Genomic DNA, 26,942 nt, shown 5'->3' on the forward strand with positions numbered 1-26,942 from the left:
AAGAAGAAGGGGGGAGGGGATAATTCAGGCATGGATTGTCAATGGAGTATAAGCAAAGCAACAATCATGTCAATTTAAATAACATGAAACACAGAAGCTACAACTCTCAACAGCCATGGGTAGAAGCGAAACAAGTATGCATAAACCTGGAGGTGTCCAGCAGGGTGATTGGGCTCTATTAAAGAAAAACACCTTTTGCTGCATACATGTTTATCCCCTGCTCACAGTCCAGCTTTCTTGAATTGCAACTATAGTTTTAAAACCTTTCTAATACCAACACACACACTAAATAGATTGGCCCTGACCTCTCAAGTTATGCCAGCTGGGCAAGGGATATGATTTTCACTACATCCTCTACACCCGGATAACTCAAAAGTAATAGTTATGACAGTGCTGTGTCATCATTGTGCCATCATAACTTTAAGTCAGCCAACTACACAGTTGTAACTGTGACAGCATAAGGGAGGGAAAGGAAGGGAGTTGAAGAGAAGTGCCCAGGTAAGTCAGAACTAGGGTTGCCATGTGTCCTCTTTTTCCCAGAACGCGCCCTCTTTTCCGGGGGTAAAATTTGGGACAAAATTCATTTATTTGCTTTGAATGGCCGCCATAGCATCCTCTCTTTTGCTTTTCAAAATATGGCAGCCCTAGTTAGAAACTTATCCTTCTCCAGGGCTAGGTCCAGTATCCCCACAACACTGATGTGAATTAACGGCAGCAAAATACTCACATAAAAAGAAGAATTCAAGGCAGTGATGGCCAAACCTGGCCCTCCAGCTGTTTGGGGACTACAATCCCCATCATTCCTAGCTAACAGGACCAGTGGTCAGGGATGATGGGAATTGTAGTCCCCAAAACAGCTGGAGGGCCAAGTTTGGCCATCACTGATTCAAGGCAACAAACCCCAAAGCCACAGAAGACAAAATACTAGCTCAGTAGCCAATCACAAGACTTTCCCAGGAACATAAACTAGGAGAGAAGCAGAGCTCACAAACCAAGACCTACAGCCTGCAGCCACATCACTCTGTCCCCATGTAGTTTGGACAAGGAAAATACAAGTGGAGTTCCCCAAATGCCATTGGTGACCACCTCACACTCGTAACTCATTTTTCCTTGTATAATATGAAACAAGGCAGACTGAGTAAAATGAAGAGAAGTGAGACACATCGTTTGACTCAGTGTTCGAAATTCCCCAAGTGTCAGGCACGTTTTACTACTGGCGCAGGTCCAATTGCGACTACGTGGAGATTACTGGACACCAGGTTGGCAACCATGGTTTAAAAAACCTCTGCCTTAGTCCATTGTTAATACCATTTCCCATTTCCACTGTATGTTTTTCCTCCTCCTTGCATGCTAGGACAAGTGAATTACTGTAAGAGCAAGCGATGTTGTTGAGAACATAGAATCGTAGAACTGTAGTGTTGGAAGGGACCCCAAGGGTCAGCGAGTCCAACTCCCTGGTGAGTAGACATTCCGTTGTGGCGACCGTAACCTAGGTTTAAGGTGCCATTTGGTGTCTAACTTATATATCCGAGTTTCTAAGCTTATTTGTTCTAGAGGTACAGAGTGTTAACTACATTTCATACAGCTAAATGTTGTCCTGCATGAACCGAAAGTGCATCCTAGGATACACCCAACACTCTCAAGTGGTTGTAAATTACAGGGTAAGATCAATAGTGATGTGAAGGAACCTCCATTACTGATCTTACTGGTAAAGCTTAATAAACCTCCAGAAAAGCCCAAGTTTCCTATAACACTTTGAAAATCCCTGGTGCAGATTAAAAGCACTTCATAAGAACCAGACTTAGACCTATAAAATGTCTATAACTTGGAAGAGTATCTATGCTTTACATTAAATATGTTTAACGGACATGATTTGTGCAGCCTACCAAAACAGTGTTGTATCAATTAGCCATAACCCCGAGAGACTAGATCACAACCCTGTAGACAATTTCTAATTTCAGCAGGAAATCAAATGAGATTCTTTGGGGGGCAATTTACAGACCTTATTAAGAAACAATTTCCAAAGAGTGTTGACAAATGAGATAATTTTTTTTCAAGGTGCATTGATTTAATCTGCTAGGCAAAGCAAATAAAATCTGAAACACACATGATTGTGTTTAGCTTGTGTTCAAAGTATATGATTCAAAACCATAAAACAAAGTTTGGAGCACATATCCTTATGTGGGATGTACCGTATGCTTATCAATTCTGTGCTAAGAACACTACTTTTTAGCTATCTCTGTTTTTACCATTTTGCCAATTCCCCATGCAAACCTGATGGCAAGATTCAACTGAAAATAATTAATAGATCTAGTGTGAACTGTCACTGAGTGGATCCAGTCTGCTTTTTAAAACTAAGTAATTATAAAGTCATGGTCTATCCAACTATAATCAGTAGCAAAATTCTTAATGCCACCAATATTCTCCCTACGCTAATGGCTTCCTGTTGATCCATAAAACCAGAAGCTGAAATATATGTGCAGAAGCAGCCTTCTGCACAATTTTTTCCTTCTGAATTGTTTCTCCCAAATGCAAAATGATGCTATACAGGCAGTTTATTTTGTTAGTGCCCTGTGCACCTTTACTGTGCACCAGTTCTGTTTGTTTGAACAAATGCTTATTTCCAATCCTATCGAGCAACACTACACCAATAACATTAGACATGTACCATTTTTAAACTATAGACTACAGTAATACCTTTAAATATTATTAACACTTAAAAACCTGTGCTTACTAGGGATTCTAACTATCAACCAAAAGCAGCCATTTCTTTTGTTCCAGAGTGCTTATGAATGAACTGTTACACTGTAACCCTATGCATAATTAGGCTGCAGTCGTATATATACCTGAGTGCATGTCCTATTGAATTTACTGGGGCTTACTTCTGAGTTGATATGTATAGGATTGCACTTAAGTTTCAAAAAGAGTCCAGTAGCGGTGGACAAATTTACTTCCAAATAAATATGAGTAGGAATAGGCTGTAAAAGTTACAGAAAAATCAAAGACAATGTTAAACCTATACCTAATATTCCAACTCCATATCATCGTACAATTATTTTGAGCTACTTTCATGCAACCCGAACAGCTAACAATTGGCCAAGCCTTGCTAATAAGTTTTTACAAAACAGCCATCTAGCTGAACATTTGTGTATGCATTTCAACACCATAATGTAACTCAAGAAACGGGTCTTGGCAACAAGGGACCACGTCACGTATCTTCTAAGACTGAAACAGCTCAATAAAAGAGATACAAATCTGATTCTGGGCAGTACATTTTCACCAACTGGCGAGGCCTCAGAATTGTCATTAAGTATTAGGTGGGTAAAGGTTGTCACTCCTGACTTATGTACTGAAATAGTCCATGGCCATTCTCCTCTAAATGACTTCTGGACCTCTCAGCATGCACTTCCTCTGGGGCAACAAAACACAAAGATAATAGGAAATTGTCAAACTCAGCCATTTCAAAATACCGTTTCAAGTTTGGCCACTGCTTTTCATAGATACAACATCTCTCATACACACATCTTCCATACCCACCCTAATTCAATGATAATCAATAATCAGGTGTTTCCACCCCAAGGTCCTTGCATAGATTATATATACATAAACTGTTAAGGGTATACATAAACAGAATGAATCCTGGTAAGGCAGAACTATGCTATGAGTAGGTGGTAAACAACCTGTTTTAGACAGGGCTGCACTACCTGTGAAAGAGCAGTTCATAGTCTGGGGATACTCCTAGAAACAGGATTGCCACTTGATGCCCAGACAGCATGAGTCACCAAAGTAACTTATCCTCTGATCATCTCCAGTTTCGTTTATTATCCTGTGATCTACATGGGGCTACCCTTGAAGACTGTTCAGAAGCTACAACTAGTACAGAATGTGGCAGCCCAAGAGCCAAGTGGGGTGGCTTATTGTAACCATACAACAGTAGTTTTATGAGAGTAGCACTGGTTGCTACTGCTCCTATGCCCAACTCAAGGTGTTGCTGTTGACATATCAAAACCCTGAACAAAATACTTGAAGGAACACCTCTCCAAGCATCAACCTGTCTGGGCCCAGAGATCTGTAGGAACGATACTTCCAGGGGCCCATCATAGTTGATATATCATGACTCCTTCTCTGTGGTGGCACCCCAGTGATGGAACTCCCTTCCCATCCAAAATGCTACTATACACTTTTTAATGGCAATTGAAGCTGTATCTCTTCACCAAAGTTTCTGGTGAGGTCAATCAGTGTTGCCCTTTAATAAGGGGAGCGGGGACTGCTTTCTACTATTTTTTGTGTAAATCGCCCTGAAATACTGCCTAGCCACTGCAATATAGAAATTTGTTGAAATAAAACAAAATTAACAAGTCTTACTCATGGACCTTAGAACCTGAATTCCAAATCTCCCTTAGAACGCAATTGGTTGGTCCAAAACTGCTAATGCCCTCCGAGATACCACAGCTTTTAAGAAAAAGGCAACCAAATAAGCTATGACCAAACCAAAGACATCAATGCAAACTGATAACAGCATCAAGAGAAGCAATATCCTGTGGATAAAATTACAAGAGCGAAAGGTTCAAAGGACAAGAAAAAATTCCATGACACGCTGCCCAGTCAAATGTAAGTACCCTACCAAACAGGTTTCAAAGAAAATAGGAAACTACCCAAATATCATTTCTTTGCACCATCATCTCCTCTCCAAACATAATTATGCCTCATGCAAAGGAATTAAATAAAGGCATTCATCCCAACAGCTCCAATCCAAAACTGTCCATATTCAAAAGACATTTTGCCTTATAATCTCTGCATTCATTTTGTTTACATTATCGCCTAGCACCTGCTTATTGCCAGCATGTCAGGTTCCCAAAGATGCCTTAATTATGGGGAACTCCATATGCACTGTGAATTAGAAGCAATATACGGTAATTCCTGAAGAAATTCACATATATTTTAAACCTTAAAGCAGCCTATGTGCACACTTACTTGAGAGTAAGCCCCAGTAGGAATTATTCCTAAGTAACCATATATAGACATAGATAGCTGTACTGGACTTTTACATATGAAGAGCAAAGGAGAATGATATTAACAAAGAAACAGAAATAGAAGGGTTCCCCCCCCCACGCACATTGATTCAAACAAATATAAAACTAGTAAGAGATTAGCATCAAAAGACCCATGTGGAATTAGTATATAGAAAGCAGCAAGGCAATACTCAATTATGGCAGCAGTGATAGAAAATATTTTCTCACTTGGAAAACTGAAACTTGAAGGCAGCACTTCAGTAACAGGCTTGACACAGAAAAGTAAATAGGCTACGATAGTACTAGTGTGGCTTGACTGACCAGACACTAAGTATTCTACAGCTCCACTAAATTATACCACATAATAGATAAGGAGTTAAATACTGCCTTTGAGAACTATGGCATTCTCTCGAGGCAGTTCAAAATAACACTCATAAAACAGATTCAAAAATAAAATGCATAGTAATAACCATATGAAAACCAGAAATCAAATGACAGCAAAGATTAAAATTACAAGGGCATTATGAATCAGTAAAAAGTTGGTGTAAACAACCAGATTATTAAAGTGTACAGTGGTACCTCGAGTTAAGAACTTAATTCGTTCTGGAAGTCCGTTCTTAACCTGAAACTGTTCTTAACCTGAGGTACCACTTTAACTAATGTGGCGTCCCGCTGCTGCCATTCCGCCGCCTCGTGATTTCTGTTTTCATCCTGAAGCCAAGTTCTTAACCCGGGGTACTATTTCTGGGTTAGCAGAGTCTGTAACCTGAAGCGTCTGTAACCCAAGGTACCACTGTACTTAAAAGCAGGTAATGAGGGAAACAAAAACAGTTCCTGTGGAGCCACAAGGGTTGACAACCTGACAAACCTTATGGGTAAATCCAAGAGCAGGGCCTCCACAGCCAATCTTAAAGGCTGCTGCAGATAGTCCTTTAAATAACCTGACCCCAAGCTGTTTAGGCTTTTAAAAAGGTAACATCTAGCATTCAAAATTGAGCTTGGAAGTGCATTAGGAGCCAGTGCAGCTGGTGCAGAATTGGTGTTGCAGGCTCTTATCACATGGCCCTCACACCTCTTGTCACACTCTCAAGGTATGCACCTGGCCCATTAAAAGAAGTGCAACCCAATACAACACCAGTGACACACACCTTCACCCAGATCACATTTCTCCACCCACATTACACCTGTCTTATCTGATCTAAATGCCAGCTTGTTTGCCCTCAGCCATCTCATGCTACCTCCAGACACTGTTCAAGACTTCCGCAGCTTCTCTGGGACAAGCAGGTGATGACACAGCCTTTGGCACAAACTTGGGAAGCAGTAAATAGTAGTTTGAGCAATACCAGCAGGAAGTGGGAGGATGTGCCTTCTCTCATTTTTAACGTGTAGTGTAGTAGTCTTAGTGCTGGATGAAGACTAGTGAGGGCTGAGGTACAAATTCTCATTCAGTGAGGAACAGGTGAATGACCTCAGGCCAACCATCAACTCTCAGCCCAAACTACTTTACACTGCAAGTACAAAATGTGAGTGGGGAGAACCACGAGCTCCTCAGAGGAAAGGCATGATATAAACAAGTTCAAACCTCTGGGTCAGTTCTGTCAACGGCTTCATTTGGATGCTGAAAAGCATGGGAAATAAGATGGAATCCTGAAGCACCCAAAAGGCCACAGGGTGGAGCAGGTGTCTCTCAGCCCTAATTTCTGGGCTTGCCACTCTAGAAACGGCTCCCAATTCCAGAAGGAAACCATAGACAATGGAATCCAAGGCTATTGAGCGATCCAGGAGAACTAACAGCATTGCATACAAACCTGGTCCGTTCCTAGCATCATCCACCACTGTGACGAGGCTGTTTATGTCCCCACATCAGGTCAGAAATCTGGCTGGAATGGATCCAAGTAATCAACATTATCCGCTACTACTTGGAGTGTCCAGGAAGCGGTCTCTCTCCCCCCCCCCCATGTAAATAAATCTGTGCGGTACTTAAAAGCATTGAAGTCCAAAAGTGTAAGAAGTTTGGGCCGAATCTTTGGTGCATTGTTTCAAAGCGGACAGGCCACTTTCACAGCAGGGAAACAGCAGCACAGCCTAAGCTACAGTTAACACTCAATTTGAGGTTGGTACCTGGGCCCTCTCTCCTTGTTTACAGGGGTGCCAACTTTAATAAAATATGGGGGAGGGGCAAGTAGGCCCCACCACACGCAATTGATCACATGACATGGCACCCACCCATCATTTGAATGGCAATGTCCATCGCCTTTTTTGAGGGGGGCAGCCCCCTCAAATATTTTATTGGGGCTGCAGAAGGGACCTTGTCCCCTAAGCGCTGGCTCCTATGCGTCAGTTATCTTTGTCCTTATTAATTCAACCAGATTCCTGGTCCTGCCCTTTTCTCGTTTCTTCCCCATTTTCAGTCCCCAGAAGAGAGGGATGAAACCAAAGTCAGGCATGGTGCTGGGAATAGGAAAGAAAAGAGGGGCCTGAACAAGAGGGATCTCCTTGCAGACTACCCGCTCCCCCACCCACCCCGAGACTCCACCTTTTCACCCGCGCGCCCCCGATCCAGCAACTGCAGGTTCTCCTCCTTCCCTTAGCCACGCAACGCATTGGGGAGCGGGGCGGTGTGTGTGTCGTGCGCGGAAAGGAAAGGTTGCTACGGCATTTCACCTCCCTCTCCGGCGGCGCTGCGCGACTGGCGCGCATCCTCACCTGCGCTCCGAAGGTTCCTCTCTGCCTTTAATAAGCCCGATAGCACTCGCCCTGAAGCGCGCGCCGCGCACCAGGGTCTGTAGCCGCGGCGAGAGAAAGGCGGCATCCCCGGACACGCCGCGCAAGGGGCCTACGCGCCCGACACACGACCCGGTGCCCAGACACGTCTTCTCCCGTTTCACGATGGAAGAAGCAGTTCCCCCGCCCCCCCCCCCCCGCTGCTCACCTGAAGTCTCACCGCGGCCGGCCGGGCGGCCCTGCCATCCCTCCTGGCGGGTCCCTGCGGCGGGGGAAAAGCCCCTCACACGCCCACGCGGCGCGGCTTCTCCGGCGGAAACGGCCTCCTCCGCTGCTGCTGCTGCTACTGCGGCAGCCGCGACAGGCGCCCACTGCGGGATCGCGTTACGCCGGCCTCAGCCTTAAAGGGGCCGCCGAACCGCCGCCGCCGCCTCGACGTTCCCAGTTGCCGCAGGGCGGGAAGGGGGAAGCCGGCCAGCCAGCCAGCCGCTCTCACCGCCGCCTCCTGGCCTCCCGCCGAGCGCCCGCGGCGAGAAGCAAGAAGCAAGCCCGCCTCGCCGGCCGGCTCCAAAAGGCAAGCAGGCGGCCACCTGCCTCCCACCGAAGGGCACTTGCTTGCGGGTTGTTAATGTGGGAAGCACCCCCCCCCCCCACCGTTGCAGACGGGGCAGGAGGCGGGACGGACTCAGAAAAATCCACACCCGCCGCCGCCCAAAAATTTCATTTTATGGATTGACCGAGAGGGCCTGGAGATTTCTCACACGTATGAAGAAGGTGACACTTTTGCTTCCCTCTCCCCATACTGTCGAGGATGCGTGCGCCCCAACCCCAAATGTCACTGCTTGTTTCCCACCCTTACAAAAAGCCTTATCGCCCCCGTTGTTTGAGAGCCAGCTGGGATTCATAGGCGGGATTTTATGCCCATTTGGCAAAGCCAGTTTGTCACCACATTTTAGATTCCCATATTTCCTCCACAAGGCGTGTGCATCAGGGGTGGCTAATGTGGTACCCGTCAGATTTTGCTGGACTACAACTCCCATCATCCCGACCATCTGGAGCTGATGGGAGTTGTATTCCAGCACTGGCGGAAGGGCATCACATCACCCACACTTGAAGTATATGGTATTCCCTTCAACCACCTGCCATTTTATCTTCACAAGCATCTTACGAGGTAGTTTAGACTGAGAACTCTCAGCCTCACCAGTCCTAGTCTGATAGAATTAATAATAATAATAATAAAGGTAAAGGGACCCCTGACCATTAGGTCCAGTCGTGACCGACTCTGGGGTTGCAGCGCTCATCTCGCTTTACTGGACGAGGGAGCCGGCGTACAGCTTCCGGGTCATGTGGACAGCATGACTAAGCCACTTCTGGCAAAACCAGAGCAGCACACGGAAATGCTGTTTTCCTTCCCGCCGGAGCAGTACCTATTTATCTACTTGTTGACATGCTTTCAAACTGCTAGGTTGGCAGGAAATAATAATAATAATAATAATAATAATAATAATAATAATAATAATAATAATAATAATATAATAATAATGTTTGTACCCTGCCCATCTGACTGGTTTGACTCAGCCACTCTGGGTGGCTTCCAACATATAATAAAACATTACACATTAAAAGGCTTCCCCATACAGAGCTGCCTTCAGATGTCATCTAAAGGGTATATACCATTATTGGCCTGAATATAAGCCTCACTTTTTTTCCAAATTCCGACCGTGAAAAGTTAAAGTGAGGCTTAAATTCGCAACCTTACAAAAACTGGCTTTTATTATATTGCTGCTGAAACAAGGCATTTGGTAAAATGGACAGGGATGGTGGTAGTTGTAGTCAAACAACATCTGGAAGGCCACAAGTTCCCATACCTAAACTAAAGTCACTTCCACACCACACATTTAAAGCACACTTATTCCATTTTTAAGAGTCATGGCTTCCCTACCATCACCAAGAATCCTGGGAATTATAGATTGTTAAGGGAACTAAGTTGTTCGGAGACCCTGAAGCTACATTTCCCAGGATTCTTTAGTGAGGAGGGGAGCCATGAATAAGAGTGGTTTTAATGTATGGTGTGGATTTGGCCAAAAGAACTGGTTGCCAACTGATAGGTTGGAAGCCTTACCTGCAGTACATCTCATACAAATATATGGTCAAAATTAACTGGATCCAGCATCAAGGGCACATTTAGAAATCTGAGAAACTGTCAATAAATGACTGGGGTGGGTGGGTTGCCTAGTCACAAAATGGCTGCCAAGGAGACCTGCCTTGTCACAAATAACTTCCCAAGAAACTAAGTGCAAGACAAAATTATGAACTGAATCCCAATCCCAAGCCACATATTTGCCACTCAAACGACAACAAAACAAAAGGAAAAGTGATGATGCTCAGAGAAAGAGATCCAGTCCAAAAACCATACAAACTCCATCACAAAAGAAATGTACAGGAATAACTCAACCACACACTCCCTCAAAACCACACCAGAAAAGCAAAATCCAGCCACCAACAATGCCCCCCCTTGCAAAAGAGAGGCAAATTCCACCACAGAAAATCACAAATAACAGGCAAAATCCCCCCAAAATGCTAGCCACACAGAAAGAAAGAAGCAAAAAACCCCCAAAAGGTAAAACAGGCATTACACAAACAAGTATTTGTGTGCATGCACATATCAAAAAGCAAGCAGACACCTCCCACCAAAGAGACAAAACACTCCTTCCGTTGCTTACCAAGCAGCAATAGAGTCTCCTTTACTTTTAAATAAATAAATGGGCAAGCGGGTGGATAGTTAAGCATTAGCATCCACCTACCCTGCTCTCTTTGCCTTTGCTGAGAAAAGGCATTCTGAAGAAAGGAAGAGGGTGGGGTGGCTGGAGGCCCGTACTTAGTTTTCCAGCCAATGCAGCAGTAGCACCAAGAAGAAAAACTTGTAAAATTCCAAAACAAATTAAACATTGGGAGAAGAAGGAACTTCAACAGGAACCAAGTAGGGTGTCTGGAGCGTCATTGTGCCTGTGGGCACCATGTTGGGAACTCCAGATCTGTGAAATATGTAAAGAATGTTGCTTAGGGCAACTATTTTGGCAATTTTAAAGCTCACTATCTGCTATTTTGTAAGTTTGCTGAGAGGGGAAGATCCATCTCTTTTATTAACATTGATTTGTAGCACAACCCTAGGCATCCCTTGCTTGGAAGAAATTTCCATTAAGTTCATTCATCTGGATGTGTGTACAGGATTACAGCCTTAATGGCTAGATTCACACACAGAGCTTAACTGCAACTTCTGGTTTAGGGGCTGAAGTGTGTGCTGCGTGTAGCAAATAGCGGAGAAACCAAGATTTTAGCATAACTGTAATTTGGAGGGTGTATTTGTCTGTATTGGCAGGAGCAGGGACCGAGCAATGGGAGCTCACCCCGTAGCTGGGATTTGAACCGCCGAGCTTCTGATCGGCAAGCCCTAGGCTCTGTGGTTTAGACCACAGTGCATGTCAAAGTGCAAGTAGATAAATAGGTGGTACCGCTCCGGCGGGAAGGTAAACGGCATTTCCGTGCACTGCTCTGGTTCGCCAGAAGCAGCTTACTCATGCTGGCCACGACCCAGAAACTGTATGCTGGCTCCCTCGGCCAGTAAAGCGAGATGAGCGCCGCAACCCCAGATTCGTCCGCGACTGGACCTAACAGTCAGGGATCCCTTTACCTTTTATTTGTCTATATTATTGCCAAAATACAAACAATAGTAACGAAGATCTGAGATCTTGCAGTTTAGGTTTTTTTTTGTTTTTTTAAGTAATTTTAATTCAAAATACATGCAACATGTCTGCATGAAAATAAATGGAGCATAATACCTGTTTATACATCTATGTCTGTCTGTCTGTCTGTCTGTCTATCTATCTACATATATAGGTGTATGTCCATTCCTATCTATCTATCTATCTATCTATCTAGGTGTATGTCCATTCCTGTAACATATGGAAAATGAACTGTATTGGAATTAGCAGGGCAAGTTTTAAATGTTTATACACTCAAATAACTTAATTCCAAGAGAAAACATGGCCTGATCTAGATTTGCTGCTTCCTGCCCTGCCCCTGGCAGATACACTACTTTGCACAATCATAGCTGAATACTGTACTGTTAACTATGAGTTACCTTTGCTGAACTGGAGTGACTTTTCACCCCATGCACAACTGCTATCTCCCCATTCTCTTTTAGAAATAATGCAGCATACAAGATGTTTGCCTTTTGATTCAGACTGGGGCATCTGCCTTCCTTGAATATTCTCGGACTCGAAATGTGTCACTATAGTGAATGAATTTTAATTTGTTTCTAGGTGCATGCACATGCACACACGGAGACACACATCACAAAGCAAGTTACAGATAGGTAGCCGTGTTGGTCTGCCATAGTCAAAACAAAAAAATTTCCTTCCAGTAGCACCTTACAGAAGGGTCTGGAAACTTGTTTCAGTGTATCTGAAGAAGTGTGCATGCACACGAAAGCTCATACCAAGAACTGACTTAGTTGGTCTTTAAGGTGCTACTGGAAGGAATTTTTTTTGCTTTCACAAAGCAAATTAATTATTAAAAAAAAACAGATAACCTATGCTGCCAGCATTACTTTCTCGGTAATGAAAATTGTACAAAATTATTAAATGGAAAGGGTAACCTTGCACAAGAAACTTTGGCAAAACTTCACTGAAACTATGTTTATTCAAGCCTACATCCTGCAGCCTTAAGTAGAGTTCAACTCCCTCCCAGGTTTCTGGACACCATGCTAAGATGGCCATCTTCTGGAGAGCTTTTGAGTTGCCCTTAATATCTAATTTTTATGTTTCTGATTAATGTAGCAATGTTTCTACTGATTAGTTCTTAGGAGGTATTTTGTGTTTTTTTAATGTAACTTTTATATGATTTTATGTTTCATATCATGCTGGCCACACGACCTGGAAGCTGTATGCCAGCTCCCTTGGCCAATAAAGCGAGATGAGCGCCACAACCCCAGAGTCGGTCACGACTGGACCTAATGATCAGGGGTCCCTTTACCTTTACCTATGTTTAATATATCTTATCATCTACCTTGAAGAGTTTGCCTGAATAAATAAATGGTAGAAGGAAAACAATGCAAACCAAAGCTTTATTGATCTGGACTCAATACACCAATCATCTGTATTCTGGCACTCTACACATTCACGAAGTTTGGAATTACATCAATTAGAAAATACTTGTGTTGGTAAACAAAAAAAACACACCAAACATACCAATAAAGAAAACATTTTATCAAGTTAACCTACTTACATCATCATATAATTCTTATCAATAACACAGTTCATGGTCTGTACCTATATATAGTATATTTACAGTGGAACCTCGGTTGTCGAACGCAATCCATTCTGAATGACTGTTTAACTTCCGACAACCGAGGCGCAATGGGCTGTCAGCAAGTTCTATGGGGGAAAATGAGAAACACGCCTCGAAAGCCGTTCGACTTCTGAGGCACGTTTGAAAACGGAAGCAATTCCGTGTTTTCAGCATTTGGCTTCCAAATTGTTCGGCTTCCGAGACGCTCGAAAACCGAAGTTTCACTGTGTGTGTGTGTGTATAAAATAAAATTTATACACCATGATGTACACCACGATTTACCAAAAGATGGAGCAATGAAGTCAAGAAAAATTAAAAACTTAAAACATACAAAAGTATAAATAAGTATTTTTGTATTTATAAGCACTGTTGTATCTTTATATTTGCTGGTTACTTTGGGGAACCTGAGGTGTATCGTACACATATAGTATTATATGTATATTAATGCTGATTGTTTGCATTTTTACTGGAAGCAAGGTGGCTGGTTTGCTACTGCTTCTTCTTTTGTAAACCACGCTGTGACCATTTTTGGTTTAGACTAGCCTAGATAAATAAATTATTCTTGAAGGATATGGTCAGGAAGGGGATTGATGAGTAAAGCCTTTGTGCATTTTTTATAAGCCTCAGCACCCTCTGCATATTCAAGTGGCATCACATACAAATAGGTTAGATAAAAGTGAAATCGAGATATATTTGCAATGGTTTAAAACAAACAAACAAAAAAAGCAGGGAAGAGACACAATAAGGCACTAAACTGAAAAGAAATCTCAGCCTTTTCCTCATTCCCACCCTCCTGGGTAATTCCACAACTGATACATTTATAAACAGCTTTGTACAAGAGCATGCAATAATGGGCAGGTGCTCAGGCACATATCCCAGTAGATAGTGAAGTGGATAAATATCAAAGCAGCCAATGATATAAAGAGATGTCAAAGAATTCCAGCAGAAATGGCAGTGGAAATTGCCAATGCCCACATACTCATCTCATGTCTGGAAAGAAAATCAACCCAGTGAATTCAACTGGTATTCACTGTGTTGCTTTCAGTCTGCAAGTAATAGGGATAGGTAATTGATGACACATTTGCATTGTCTTTTCTTTTGCATTATGTTTCTCCATAAAGGCTCAGAGAAGTCAGAAAATCCTACAGATACGGTAGATACCAAAAGCGATCTCTGCCCAAGCATTTTATGGTCTAGCTTTACATTGTGCTTCCCAGGTACACAGACTTTTTGCAGACTTCAGCTTAAAACCATGTAATTGAACCCAAGTTATGACAACTCACCTCAATAATGGGCTGATTGTCCAGTCTGAAGAGTATCCAAAATCTCCCAGAAGCCTTGCTGTGAATATGTGGTTATTCTGTACTTCTCAGAATGCCACACTGCCACTTCTGCTTGCTTCCTAATAAAAATAAGGTCAGGTTGCTTTACTCAAGAGAGAACATGCCAGGCCCAGAAACCTAGCAATTACATCACACTGTAATATGTAATCACATAGCCATAATCTGAGGATTTAACAAACCCCTACATGTTTTGTTTGTATTTTGTTCAACTGCCACACCCAACCTGCTTCTAGGCTATCATAACATCCTGTGCTTTACTCTCACCGTCCCAGACATGGTGCAAGAAATCCATACCACTTTTTAAACTCCGCAAGCAAGCAGATATTAAAATTCATGCCTCATCAAATAGCAATTTATAATTGCTTCTCAGCCTTCTGGCTAATAGTATCTGTTCTTATCAGTTCAATATGTAATACAGCATGTTCTCTATGTAAGGACACAGTGTGAATCCAATTTTGGAACCAGGAGTTGGATATGAGGCTTTGTGCACCCACGACATGCATTGACCTGATATCGCAGGGCCCAGCGCAATTTCTTTTTTGGTTTAGGAACAGCTGAGTGAGTTCTTCAACTGTTTTCCATTCTCGTCAATGACCGAAATAAATCGATTCATTCATTAACTTGTTTTCACAAGTATGTTACGAAAAATTGGTTTTTTTAAAAAAAAAGTTGGCGTAAACGTAGAGATTAGATTGGCAACTGCCACGTTTTCCTTTTCCCCCCATGTTGGAGTTTTGTAGTAATTGTTCCTCCATTTCTTTGTTCTTTATTTATGACAGCCATCCTCAAAGGGCCACCACATGCAAGATGGATCAAGCTTGTTTTCTCCTGTTTTGGGGGCTAGGACCCGTGAAGGTAAATGGCATTTCTGTGCATTCTGGCACTCGTCACGGTGTCCTGTTGTGACAGAAGCAGTTTAGTCATGCCAACCACATGACCCAGAAAGCTGTCTGTGGACAAACACCAGCTCCCTCAGCCTGGAAGCGAGATGAGTGCCACACCCCATAGTCACCTTGGACTGGATTTAACTGTCCAGGGTTCCTTTACCTTTACCTATTTTACCTAAGGGCTTATTCGCACCTCCATTTGCCCTGCTGCTTTCCCTCCGGGAAACCCAATCTGTGGAGCTGAATTGGAACAAACAGCAATTGGGCTTTCTGTAGATTGCCATTTAGTGATTTAGCACTAAAGAGCAGATTTTCAAGGGGAAAGTAGTGGGATAAAGGCAAAACTGCTCAGACTTGTGCCTAGAATGCACTGGACCAGTGGGAAATTGCTTGGACCCATGCTTTCTAGGCACTGGACAAGCAGAAGTTTGATCAAGCCCTAAATTGTTGTACTTCACATGATTATAATGAAGATTCATTAGAAATGGCCTAGCGTTGATGTAACTTTGACTTCTTAATTCTGAGGCTGTGTAGTGCTCAATATTAGCAGCAGGGCAATAGGTCTAGGGTGACGCGGGTGGCGATGTGGGTTAAACCACAGAGCCTAGGACTTGCTGATCAGAAGGTCGGCAGTTTGAATCCCCGTGACGGGGTGAGCTCCCATTGCTCGGTCCCTGTTCCTGCCAACCTAACAGTTCGAAAGCACAGCAAAGTGCAAGTAGATAAATAGGTACCGCTCCGGCGGGAAGGTAAACGGCGTTTCCATGCACTGCTCTGGTTCACCAGAAGCGGCTTAGTCATGCTGGCCACATGACCCGGAAGCTGTACGCCGGCTCCCTCGGCCAATAAAGCGAGATGAGCGCCGCAGCCCCTAACAGTTCGAAAGCACAGCAAAGTGCAAGTAGATAAATAGGTACTGCTCCGGCGGGAAGGTAAACGGCGTTTCCATGCGCTGCTCTGGATCACCAGAAGCGGCTTAGTCATGTTGGCCACATGACCCGGAAGTTGTACACCGGCTCCCTCGGCCAATAAAGCGAGATGAGCGCCGCAGCCCCAAAGTTGTCCCTGACTGGACCTAATGGTCAGGGGTCCCTTTACCTTTACTTTAATAGGTTTCGGACTTTCTTGTGATGAGCTATCCTGTCTGGCCTGCACATGGAGTCTTCACTTAACTACCGTGGCTAAAAGATGTTAATTAGCTGTCCTTTATCAATTTATCAAATTCTCCGTCAAAAGTCATTTAAGCTAGTAGTCCCCCACATATTGTGCTACAGAATTTTCACTGTGAGAAGACGCACTTCCTTTTCTCTACCCTGAACCTACTACTAACTAACTTAAAGCAGTGTTACCAAATAGTATTATAAGATAGAGAAAAATATTGTCTTTATCCATTGGCCCAGTTTGCACATAAAGTTAAAACAATGATTTAATGTAATGAGGACAAGCTGTGCCTCTCCTCCTGGGAGAGTTTCTGCATTAACCACAGTTTAACATTACATTAACCCTAAACTAAGATTAATCTTAACTACAGTATGTTAAAACAAGCCAGCTTCTTAAACTATACCTTGAAGTAAGTGTCTTTCTGCCAGAGTTTGTTCAGATACAGATGACACAGCAAGCTGCGGTTAATGAACAAAAGCAAAAGCTTCCAACCTCCTAATGGCTGAACCAGAGGAGGAGTGAGGAGCAAGCCCAAGCCTTATTTAGGATCATCCTCATCCTATTAAATCAGGAGTGAGAAACATGTGGCCTACCAAATGCTGTTGAACTCCCAACCCCCTGCAACCCCAGCCTGAATAGCTGATGGTCAGGGAGGATCAATGTCACCTGGGGACCACATAATACACTCCACAAACTGTTTACTAAATTAAAATACCATTACATTTTCAAATAATTAACTGTTATATGCTTTCAGCTTTGTATATTAAATCAATTGGCCTTTGCTTTCTAGTAGGTGAGGTAAGGACCATTTAGGGAAGCAAAAGTATTCCCTTCTCAGGTCACTACCCAATGCATGCTGCACAGGTAACAACATAATGAACTCCAAGCCAAGTCAGACACTCAGAGGTAGTTTTCTAGACCCTGTTTTTCAGGAATATCCAGTGGGGAAAAGAACAGGACCCCTCCCAGCACTTCAGGCAAGTTTAAAACAAATGCAAATATTTTGAGCTAGGTAGCATGGATTATAGGTTTAGCTCTACTGAAGCAAGTCAGTACCCCCACCTTCTCTGATGTAGTGCTTTTCATGTTTTCAACAACTCCCATAATATCTGACCACTGGCCATAATGGCTGGGGTGGATGGTAATCGGAATCTAACAACATATGGAGGGCACTAAGTTGGTTCCCATTTATTGCAAGCTTTCTCCCCCCCCCACCCCACTTTCTGTTTTTAAATAAATTTTATTAGAGTTTGGAAAAAGGAATATAAAGATTATTATCTATTATCTATTTTATTGCAAGCTTTCAAAATTGTGAGTTAAGACAGAAAACTTACCGTATTTTATTTACGACAAGGTGCTTTTTGTTGTTGTTGTTAAGAAATGGCATTTGTAAGATTTGTGAGGGAAGTCCTTAGAAAAGAAATTTCCGTTAAAAAAATAAAGGTACTACTAGATTCTCCCCTTCTCTTGGCTGCTTTAAAAAGCAATTGAGAATTGTTTTTCCATGGAATTTTGCAGACTCTACAGATTGCTAACAAAAGAATTTTTTCATGAGCAAATCCTCTCAATTACTACATATGCAGCATTTTCTTCTATAGACAGTGCCACTCAGCTTGTCTGTTATGGAAAGCTCTTTCAGCACATTCTATTCCTAGTTTTTCTCAGTCAGATCCATAGGCATTTGGCAATGAAACAGCTGAACTGATCTCACTTGATGCCAGCTTCCAAAAGGCTATTAGTAAGTGCGTACTAGAATCATTATCCCAAGGAGTTTCTTCCATTTTCCCCGCTCTAAAACCATGGCCTCCAAAGGGTATTAATTTAATCCTGAGTTGGGAAACATGCAGCCTTCTACCTCATTTCATAAGATCCTCTGTATCGTTCAGCTGGATGCTATGATTCCATCTCTGGTCTTTGGACCACCCCAATGGGCACCTCCAAGTGGGACGCGGGTGGCACTGTGATCTAACCCACAGAGCCTAGGGCTTGCTGATCAGGAAGTTGGCGGTTCGAATCCCCACGATGGAGTGAGCTCCCGTTGTTTGGTCCCTGCTCCTGCCAACCTAGCAGTTCAAAAGCATGTCAAAGTGCAAGTAGATAAATGGGTACCGCTCCGGCGGGAAGGTAAACGGCGTTTCCGTGCACTGCTCTGGTTCGCCAGAAGCAGCTTGGTCATGCTGGCCACATGACCCGGAAGCTGTACACCAGCTCCCTTGGCCAGTAAAGTGAGAAGAGCACTGCAACCCCAAAGTCGTCCGCGACTGGACCTAATGCTCAGGGGTCCCTTTACCTTTACCTTTCCTCCAACTACTGCAAGGTGGCGTACATAGCTCAACATCTTTTTATCCTGTGACATAGGTTAGAGTGAAATAATGACAGGCCCAAGGTCATTCAGCAAGCTTCATAGCTGAATCAGGATTTGAATTCTGGATTCCAAAGTCTTAGTTGAGGGGTAGGGAATCTTTTTCAGCCATTCCCTTTTGGGTAAGGCTTCTGAGCAGCACTTGGCAGGCAGGGCCAGAAGCAAAAGCAGGCTGAGCAATGGGTGCGAAAGGTATCTTTGTATGTTGGGCTAGTTTCCAAACACATTCAGACACTTTTCCTTGTTCTCCATCCAAGGAAGCAAGAGGCATTTTCAGACTTCAATGGTATGTTCCTGGAACACAAAAACACTCAAAGAGTACTAGGACAAAGCAGTACTAGGACAGGGGTGGCCTGAGGAGAGTCTCCAGAGCCAGATAGAAAGACCTTATCCCTATCCTAGTTAAGCAATATAACCACTTTACCCAACAGTAGTGAGCCAGCTACAAATCACACTGAGCAAGTTGGATTCTTTATTAGAAAAAACAGGATCTGCAACTCATCTCCAAAAGGTCTTGTCCCCATGAAGTGGTTGCTGAGACTGAAGGTCCCTGTTTCCCCCCAAGCACTCTGAGACTGTGCCTATGTAAAGCTAACTTATCCTCCGCACTCTCCATGCCTCTTGTGGTTCGGGGAGACCAGCGGGCAGGGGAGCTTGTCGCAGCTGGAGGGGGAGACACCCATAACTCTTCACCAGCCTGACTCATCTCTGCCTCTTGGCCCCCCTCCTTCCACTCTCCTGCTCCAGCCTCTGATTCTGAACTTCTCTCTGCCACCGACTCTCCCAGCTCACTAATCACTGTTTCTTCTTCAGTGGTCCTTCATAAGAAAAAGGTTCTCCACCTGATTTAATGTGCTCTAGGCAGGGCTGGATTTAGGTTTGAGGAGGCCCTAAGCTAAGGTAATGGGGCCCTTTATATGTCCAGCTGTCCTTTCTCAACAACAAATTGTCACTTGAATTGAATATATGCTATATGGTAATTTATGGACCTAATAGATATCTAAAGTCAATTGCCACTGTTGCTGTATGTAGGTTTTATTTTATTTGGTTTTTATCTTATATTTTAGAAATGTACATCCAGGTTTTTTTCCTTTAATTTTTTGGGGGGTCCCCAAGAGATTGGGGCCCTAAGCTATAGCTTGTTTAGCTTATACGTAAATCCAGCACTGACTCTAGGAGAGCTTTTCCTCCAATCTGGATGCTACAGCTAAAATGAACTTAATATATAAAGTTTTGCTTTCTTTTGAAAAGTTCCATAATGCAAAAATGTGGTTTCTTTTGCCATGAAAAAGTACTTCAAAGGCAACTTCCTGCTGCTGCTTTGGCAGTGTATGATTTCTGTCAGATGGTGAAAAGGGAGAGTTTCAGGTTCAAGCCAAATTTTTAGGGCCCTCGCCCAAAACAAATTAATATACAAAAAATAGTCTTGAGAGTCCACATTAAGGTGAAAAGTTACCATATTTTTTGCCCTATAGGATGCACTTTTCCCCCTCCAAAAATGAAGGGAAAACGTGTGTGCATCCTATGGGGCGAATGCAGGCTTTCGCTGAAGCCTGGAGAGCGAGAGGGGTCGGTGCGCACCGACCCCTCTCACTCTCCAGGCTTCAGGAAGCTATCCGCAAGCCTTGGGAGCCCGCGGGAGTTCCCGCCGGGCTCCCAAGGCTTGCAGACAGCAGACAGCAGCCCGAAACCTGAGGAGCGCAGAGGAACGCACCCCGGGGTTCAGGCAGCTCTCCGCAAGCCTTGGGAGCCTGGCGCGACTTCCCGCCGGGCTCCCTAGGCTTGCGGATAGCAGCCTGCACCCTGAAGCCTGGGGCACGCTGAGCAGCGCCCCCGGGCTTCGGGCAGATATCCGTGAGCCTGGGGAGCCCGGTGGGAACTTGCGGATAGCAGCCTGTTCTGGGGGCTGGGGTCGGGGGGAAGCTCGGGCTGCCCCTGCCCCGCGCCTGGGGGGGATTTCTTTCTTTACTCCCCCCCCCCAAAAAACCCTAGGTGCGCCCTATGGGCTGGTGCGCCCTATAGGGCAAAAAATACAGTAATTTCTGGAGCCATGACCAGACTAACTATATGCTTTGGTTTCATCAAGGTACAGCACACTGACATAATTACTAATAAGTACAGCTTGCCTTCTGCAACATGATGCCTCCTGGCTTTTGTAATACCATGACTGTGAAAATCACATCACATGTCACCTGGCCAGTTTTCAGACTTGCATTCCTGGCAGGCAATAGAGCTTCTTCTCCCACAATCTGAAGGCCTAGACTCACTACTTTTAAAGGTGAGCAATATGGAAACATAAATTCCTGAAAACAGCTGTGATCACCTGATATCACAAAAAAAGTGAATTTTGTGGCATCTTAAGAGACTGTGCAGCTCAATTCCAAAGCTGTTTACTTTTAGTATGGAGTAAGAACTACTGTAATGGAGTAAGATCTACTGTACTGTAGGACTTTGTTCCCTTTACTCCCTTCCTAGATAGTATGTTTAGGACTGAAGCTTTATTGTGGCATGAAATTTGGGAGACAAAAGGTTAATTCACCAGATGCATGAAACCGGCTCTAGGAAAGTAAACTCCTAAGGCAGAAGATCATGGTGCAATAAGGCTGCTGTCTTTGGACACAAGCAGGGTGAGAAATTATTGTTATTTGAGGTGAACAAGGCTATAGCAAAGAAACACATTGGGGATATAGGACAGCAAAGGGGCACAGGTTAAACTTTAACCAGGTCTGTGAGACATTAAAGACGTGTATTGGGACTTCCGGGTCGGCGCCATCGCCGAATGGCGGACTCCCTCCGAGCTCCGGAGGGAGCCTGCTTGGCAGGGGCTGGGTCCTACCGCACCGGCGATGCGGGGACCCTTAAAAACCACGGCCAGAGGAGGCCGTGGACATGGAGACTCGGCTGGCACCGTTAGCGCCCTCCCGACTCGTGAAGGAGCCTTTTTAAAGGCTACGGATCGGGTGCCGGGGAGAAGCGTGGTGCTTTGAGTTCTCTGCTATCCCTGCCGAGCGCAGCCGCATGCCATCCGGCAGAGAGCGCTGACTTCTTCTATTGAAAATTTGGATCTAAAGAAGAACCCGTGAGTAATTGGAATATGGACTAAAAAAAAAAAAAGGGATAAATTTTTAAAATTTGGAGCGAACGGGGGAGGCGGAAAAAAGGAAGTCAGCCCACCCCTAAATTGTAGAAGAGCCAAAACAAAGGACTGGATAACTAAGATCGAGTGTAACCTTATTTTGCCGAATTAGCAACTTCGCGAGGGAAAATTATAAGATTGAGCTGGAGGAGAAAAGTGGAATTGTTTTAAAAAAACAACCCCCCCCCCCCCGGAATCCCTGGAGCGATTCGTGAAACTGCCTGGAGAAGAGCAATGGAGGTTTTGACAGCTGTCAAAGAGCTGTCAAAAAGGAAGATTAAAATAGAGACTTTGTTATGAGGACTTTGCCGGTTACATTTGTTATAAATTGAACATAAACTGCTTCAAATATGGACTAACAAGTTACTTGGACTGGTGGATGTGATTCTGGAAGGGAACTTTGTTACTGTAATCCATCTAGAGGAGCTGAGGGATATTGCATGTGTTTTTGACAGGAAACTTGAACAGTTGAATGGAACTTTTAATCTCCTGGGAAACTGCAGGAATGGAGCATTATTTTGTCTACAGAGGTTTACACACTACAGGAAACAATGGAACTATTTGTTGAAAAATGAAAGGAACATGATGCAATGCTTTGCTCCTGAATAACAAGCCTCTGCAGAGACACTAGAACTTTTGGAAAAAGAACATTTCTGTGGGAGAACAGAGAAACAAAAAAGGAGGAGAATGACTGACAAGAACAAGGAAACAACAAGAACTGGACAGAACGGGAGAGGGAACATTTGGGATATCCAGGTTTGACAAGCTTATGGAAACAAAATTGGAGTTTTTACTCCTGGATATAAAAACCTGGATAGAAGAAATGGGCCCCTTTTTTGATAGACTCCTTCTATGATTGGACACTCGTAATTAAAGACTGGCAAAGAACCAGAGGGACGTGGGCATAGTGTAATGTGGGAACTCCAGGAAGATATTAGAAGTAGAGGGATAGGTGAAACGCAAAGGGGAAAGAGGGGAGGGAAAGTTGGAATCCAAAGGTTGTAAAATCACTACTCATATTTATTTTATTTCCATCTGTACTATGTTTGAAAGGGGGGAACTCGTGGAAGGGAATAGATTGATCTTAGGGGATGGGAATTTGGATAAATTGGGTTACTGATGATGAGTGTAATTTGGGGATAAGAACTTGTTGAATTTAATTGCTTATTTGGAAGATTTGGAACACAAGAGGGGGTAGGGAGGGGAAGTCCTGGTTATTGGCAAAAAGTTTATAAATTGGATTTAATTTGTTTTAATTTGTTTTAATTTGGAAAACCTTAATAAAAATTATTATATATAAAAAAAATAAAGACGTGTATTGATAGGCAGCAGTGTTTGTCAATTGTGGGGAACCTATGATGAACCACACTCCCATCATGCCCAATAATTTGCCATGTTGGCTGGGCTGATGGGAGTTGGAGTCCAACAGTGGTTAGAGTTTCAGACTAGGACCAGGAGGACCACGGTTCAAATCTCCACTTGGCCATGAAGCTCACTGGGTGGCCTTGGGCCAGTCATTGCCTCTCAGCCTCGCAGGATTTTTTGTGAGGATTAAATGAGGAGGAAGAGAACTATGCACAGCATCTTGAGAGCTTTGGAGGGGAAAAAGTAGGGCAAAAAGTGAGAAAGAGGTGAGACAGGAGATAAATAAAATAAATAAACAGTCGGAGGGCCACAGGTTCTCTAGTCCTCATTACTGAATTTCCTTCCAAAAAGTTAAGAATATCTTTTGCTGAACTCAAAACTTCCTCTCCAGATTTAAGTATTTAGGAACAAGTTTGTGCATTAAAACCAGTGCTTTTTTCCTTAAAAAATGTTTAGAGGTACTCTCATTTTGACTCAAGAAAATCACCATTTTATAGTTACAGGTAGGTAGCCGTGCTGGTCTGCCGTAGTCGAAATAAAAAATAATAATTAATATTTTTTAAAAATTCCTTCCAGTAGCACCTTAGAGACCAACTAAGTTAGTTATTGTATGAGCTTTCGTGTGCATGAAAGCTCATACCAATAACTAACTTAGATGGTCTCTAAGGTACTACTGGAAGGAATTTTTTATTTATTATTATTATTATTATTGTTTCCACCATTTTATAGTTTAAATCGGGACAAAATAACAAAGATTCACAAAAAGTTTAGGTGTATGCGTCCCCCCAGGAAAAAAGCACTGAAAAAAGCACTGAAAAAAGCACTTAATATCAGCATAACTATGGACAGTACAATTCTCACCCTGCACATTCCTACACATTCCTGTTTCGAAAATGGAAAACCTTGCTAGTTCCAGGAAACGTTCCTCTTTTGAAATAAACACTATCTCCATCTACCTACAGGCGCTGCCTGGAAAAAAAACCAAAAGAAAACAGGCGGCGGTGTAGACGACTCGCAAGCGATGGGTGGCAAGGCTACGATTAAATATTTTTGAGCTGCTTCGGCTCCCGTAGTCCGCCGCCCTAGTTACTGTCTTCCCCATGGAGTCTTCCTGGGCGACTCTGGGCATCGCAGCTTTCCTTTTCCTCTTGCCGTTTCTCTTCGCCGCGCGGTTCTTCCGAACGAGGCGACCGCACGTCCCGCGTAACGCCGCCGTCAGCCTCCTGGTGGTGGCCGGTTCTGGTAAGAAAGAGACGGCGGAGTTTGCCCGCTCCGCGCTTTGCATAGCTAAGTGTGGCCTAGTCCACCCGGACTACAATACCCAGCAAGCACAGCGGCAAGCTTTCCCCCCCACACAGCGTCCTTTGGCGCGAGGCATCCTGGGATCTGTAGTTCATACAGCGGGCAGAGGTTTGCATGGATCTGAGGTTCATTTGGTTTCGGGGAGGTCACCGTGAGGAGCCTCGAATCAATTTATAAGTCGCCTAGCTAAAATGACTGAGGGAGATGCTAAGCCGGAAAGCATCTTACAGAACCCTTCTCGCTGCTGTTGAGAGCAAATGCTGGCGCCACGTGCATTGCGGCTATATTATTATTATTAATTAATTTATTCCGCCTTTTCCCCAGACAGAGACTCAAGGCAGCTTACAGATAAAATAATAACAGCGGAAATAAACATTAAAAACAACAACCAAACATTATTATATTATATTATATTATATTATATTATATTATATTATATTAATGTTATGATAAAATATAATTTACTAAGTACATACAGATAATTACCGTGAAAACAGCACAGCCCCAGCCCTTTAATTCAAAACACTCTGTTCCCAAAAACCTGTTGGGATAAGAAGGTCTTCAGCTGCTGGAAGAAGGATAACAAGGAGGCAGCCAGTCTAGCTTCTCTAGGCAGGGAGTTCCAAAGTTGTCCTGGAGCAGGCACAGAGAAGGCCTTATACCGCACCCCTACCAAGCACGCCTGTGAGAGTGGCGGGACTGAGAGAAAGGCCTCCCTGGAATATCTCAGAACTCTGGCAGGTTTGTAGGAGGGAATGCAATCTCAGTTAAGTTGGACCTAAGCCATATAGGATTTTGTAAGTCATAAGCAGAACTTTGAACGGTGCGCAGAAGCAGACCAATAGCCAGCTTAGCTGTTGTAACACGGGAGTTGTATGCTGCATTTGTAATGTGCCGCATTTGTGACAGCTGCATGTTTATGAATGCAGATGTCCCACCACCTTGAAGTCCTTTGCCCTGTAGCATAAGCCTTGTGGTGGATGGGTGACACCCAGCTGCATTTGATGCACAGGTGAACACTTGCGGGGAAAGCGCAAGCTCATCCCAGTCAATACGATAATATCTGCTCTGAAATAGGGATGTTTCTTTATGTCCCGTGGAGCTGTCATAATATGCTTTTAAAGTGTGTCCTGTTCTGTATATACAGAGTAGGTGCTACAGAGATGGTCCAAAGCACATAGTTGCCCATGACAGAAAATTAAAATGCACCAATAACAAGCTAATTAATTTACAAATCAAAATATCAGGTGAGATGACCACATCAGGAAGCAGCTTTTTATTTTAAAAAAATCACTTTCAGGTTTGTTTGTGGGTTTTTAAAACAAAAACCAAGCAGTGTATATATTTTATGAAATAAATGAATTGTGAGTGTGCAGCAGCAAGGTGTGAGAGGATAGCTTTTGGGAAGGGCCACAGCTTGATGGTAGAGCATCTGCTTTACATGAAGAAGGTCCTAGATCAGGGGTCAGCAAACTTTTTCAGCAAGGGGCCAGTCCACTGTTCCTCAGACCTTGTGGGGGGCCGGACTATATTTTGAAAAATAAATAAATGAGCGAATTCCTATGCCCCACAAATAACCCAGAGATGCATTTTAAATAAAAGCACACATTCTACTCATGTAAAAACACTAGGCAGACCCCACAAATAACCCAGAGATGCATTTTAAATAAAAGGACACATTCTACTCATGTAAAAACATGCTGATTCCTGGACCGTCCGTGGGCCAGATTTAGAAGGCGATTGGGCTGGATCCGGCCCCCAGGCCTTAGTTTGCCTACCCATGTCCTAGGTTCTATCCCTGGAATCTCCAGGGAGGGCTGGTAGAGACCCAGTCTAAAATCCTGGAGTCTGGCTGCCAGTAAGTGTATGAGGCAGCTTCTTATTTGTGTATACCATGGAGTTTGCCCTGTGCCCCCCAAATTAGCCTGGTGTGGAGGATACTGTGGAACAGCCAACTGAATGGCTTCTGTGGGGGTGGGGAGGTGTCACCTTGTCCATCATCTCAGGCAGCAAAATCTCATGGGCCAAGCCTACACCAAGGTGGGTGAACTCATGGCATGGCTTACTCTGTGCCAGAGGATGAAGGGGCCGTGTGACTACAGAGTCTTGAGTTTAAAGGATGTAAATTGGGTAGCCAGACCCATGCACAGCGGTTCATCTAATTGCTATATAGGTGAATATTTTTCCACTTGCGTCTCCTGCTGTCGTAGGGCTTTGATGAAGTTCTCCCTTTTAAGATAACTACGAATAGCATGAGAATACTGCTTTATTTATCTATTCACGGAATATTTATTTATTTAT

At 43.7% G+C, this 26,942-nt stretch overlaps 2 protein-coding genes across 11 annotated transcripts in view; one reads left to right on the forward strand and one right to left on the reverse strand.

The window, feature by feature from the left end:
• Window positions 1-15,012, reverse strand: part of LOC310846637 (TLC domain-containing protein 4-B-like) — a 35,870-nt gene extending 20,858 nt beyond the window's left edge. The window contains exons 1-2 of one of the 6 annotated variants that reach the window (XM_083743579.1): window positions 7,945-8,086; window positions 7,267-7,463 (exon numbers count right to left, since the gene is read on the reverse strand). The gene's annotated coding sequence lies outside the window, so the exon portion shown is untranslated. Of the gene's footprint in view, window positions 1-305; window positions 395-1,308; window positions 1,441-7,266; window positions 7,464-7,548; window positions 7,718-7,944; window positions 8,099-14,368 lie in introns of those variants that run through there. The other 5 variants (XM_083743581.1, XM_083743577.1, XM_083743582.1 and 2 more) reach the window with 5 other exon arrangements.
• ALG14 (ALG14 UDP-N-acetylglucosaminyltransferase subunit) overlaps window positions 8,273-26,942 on the forward strand; it is a 63,925-nt gene continuing 45,255 nt past the window's right edge. For 4 of the 5 annotated variants that reach the window (XM_083743598.1, XM_083743596.1, XM_083743597.1 and 1 more), the window contains exon 1: window positions 24,438-24,581. In XM_083743598.1, the coding sequence (XP_083599724.1) occupies window positions 24,440-24,581 (142 nt within the window). In that variant the 5' untranslated portion in view covers window positions 24,438-24,439. Of the gene's footprint in view, window positions 8,511-15,207; window positions 15,284-24,437; window positions 24,582-26,942 lie in introns of those variants that run through there. The other variant, XM_083743599.1, reaches the window with a different exon arrangement.

This window comes from Podarcis gaigeae (genome assembly GCF_964106915.1).
Source record: "Podarcis gaigeae genome assembly, chromosome: 6".
NCBI classification, from domain to species: Eukaryota; Metazoa; Chordata; class Lepidosauria; order Squamata; family Lacertidae; genus Podarcis; species Podarcis gaigeae.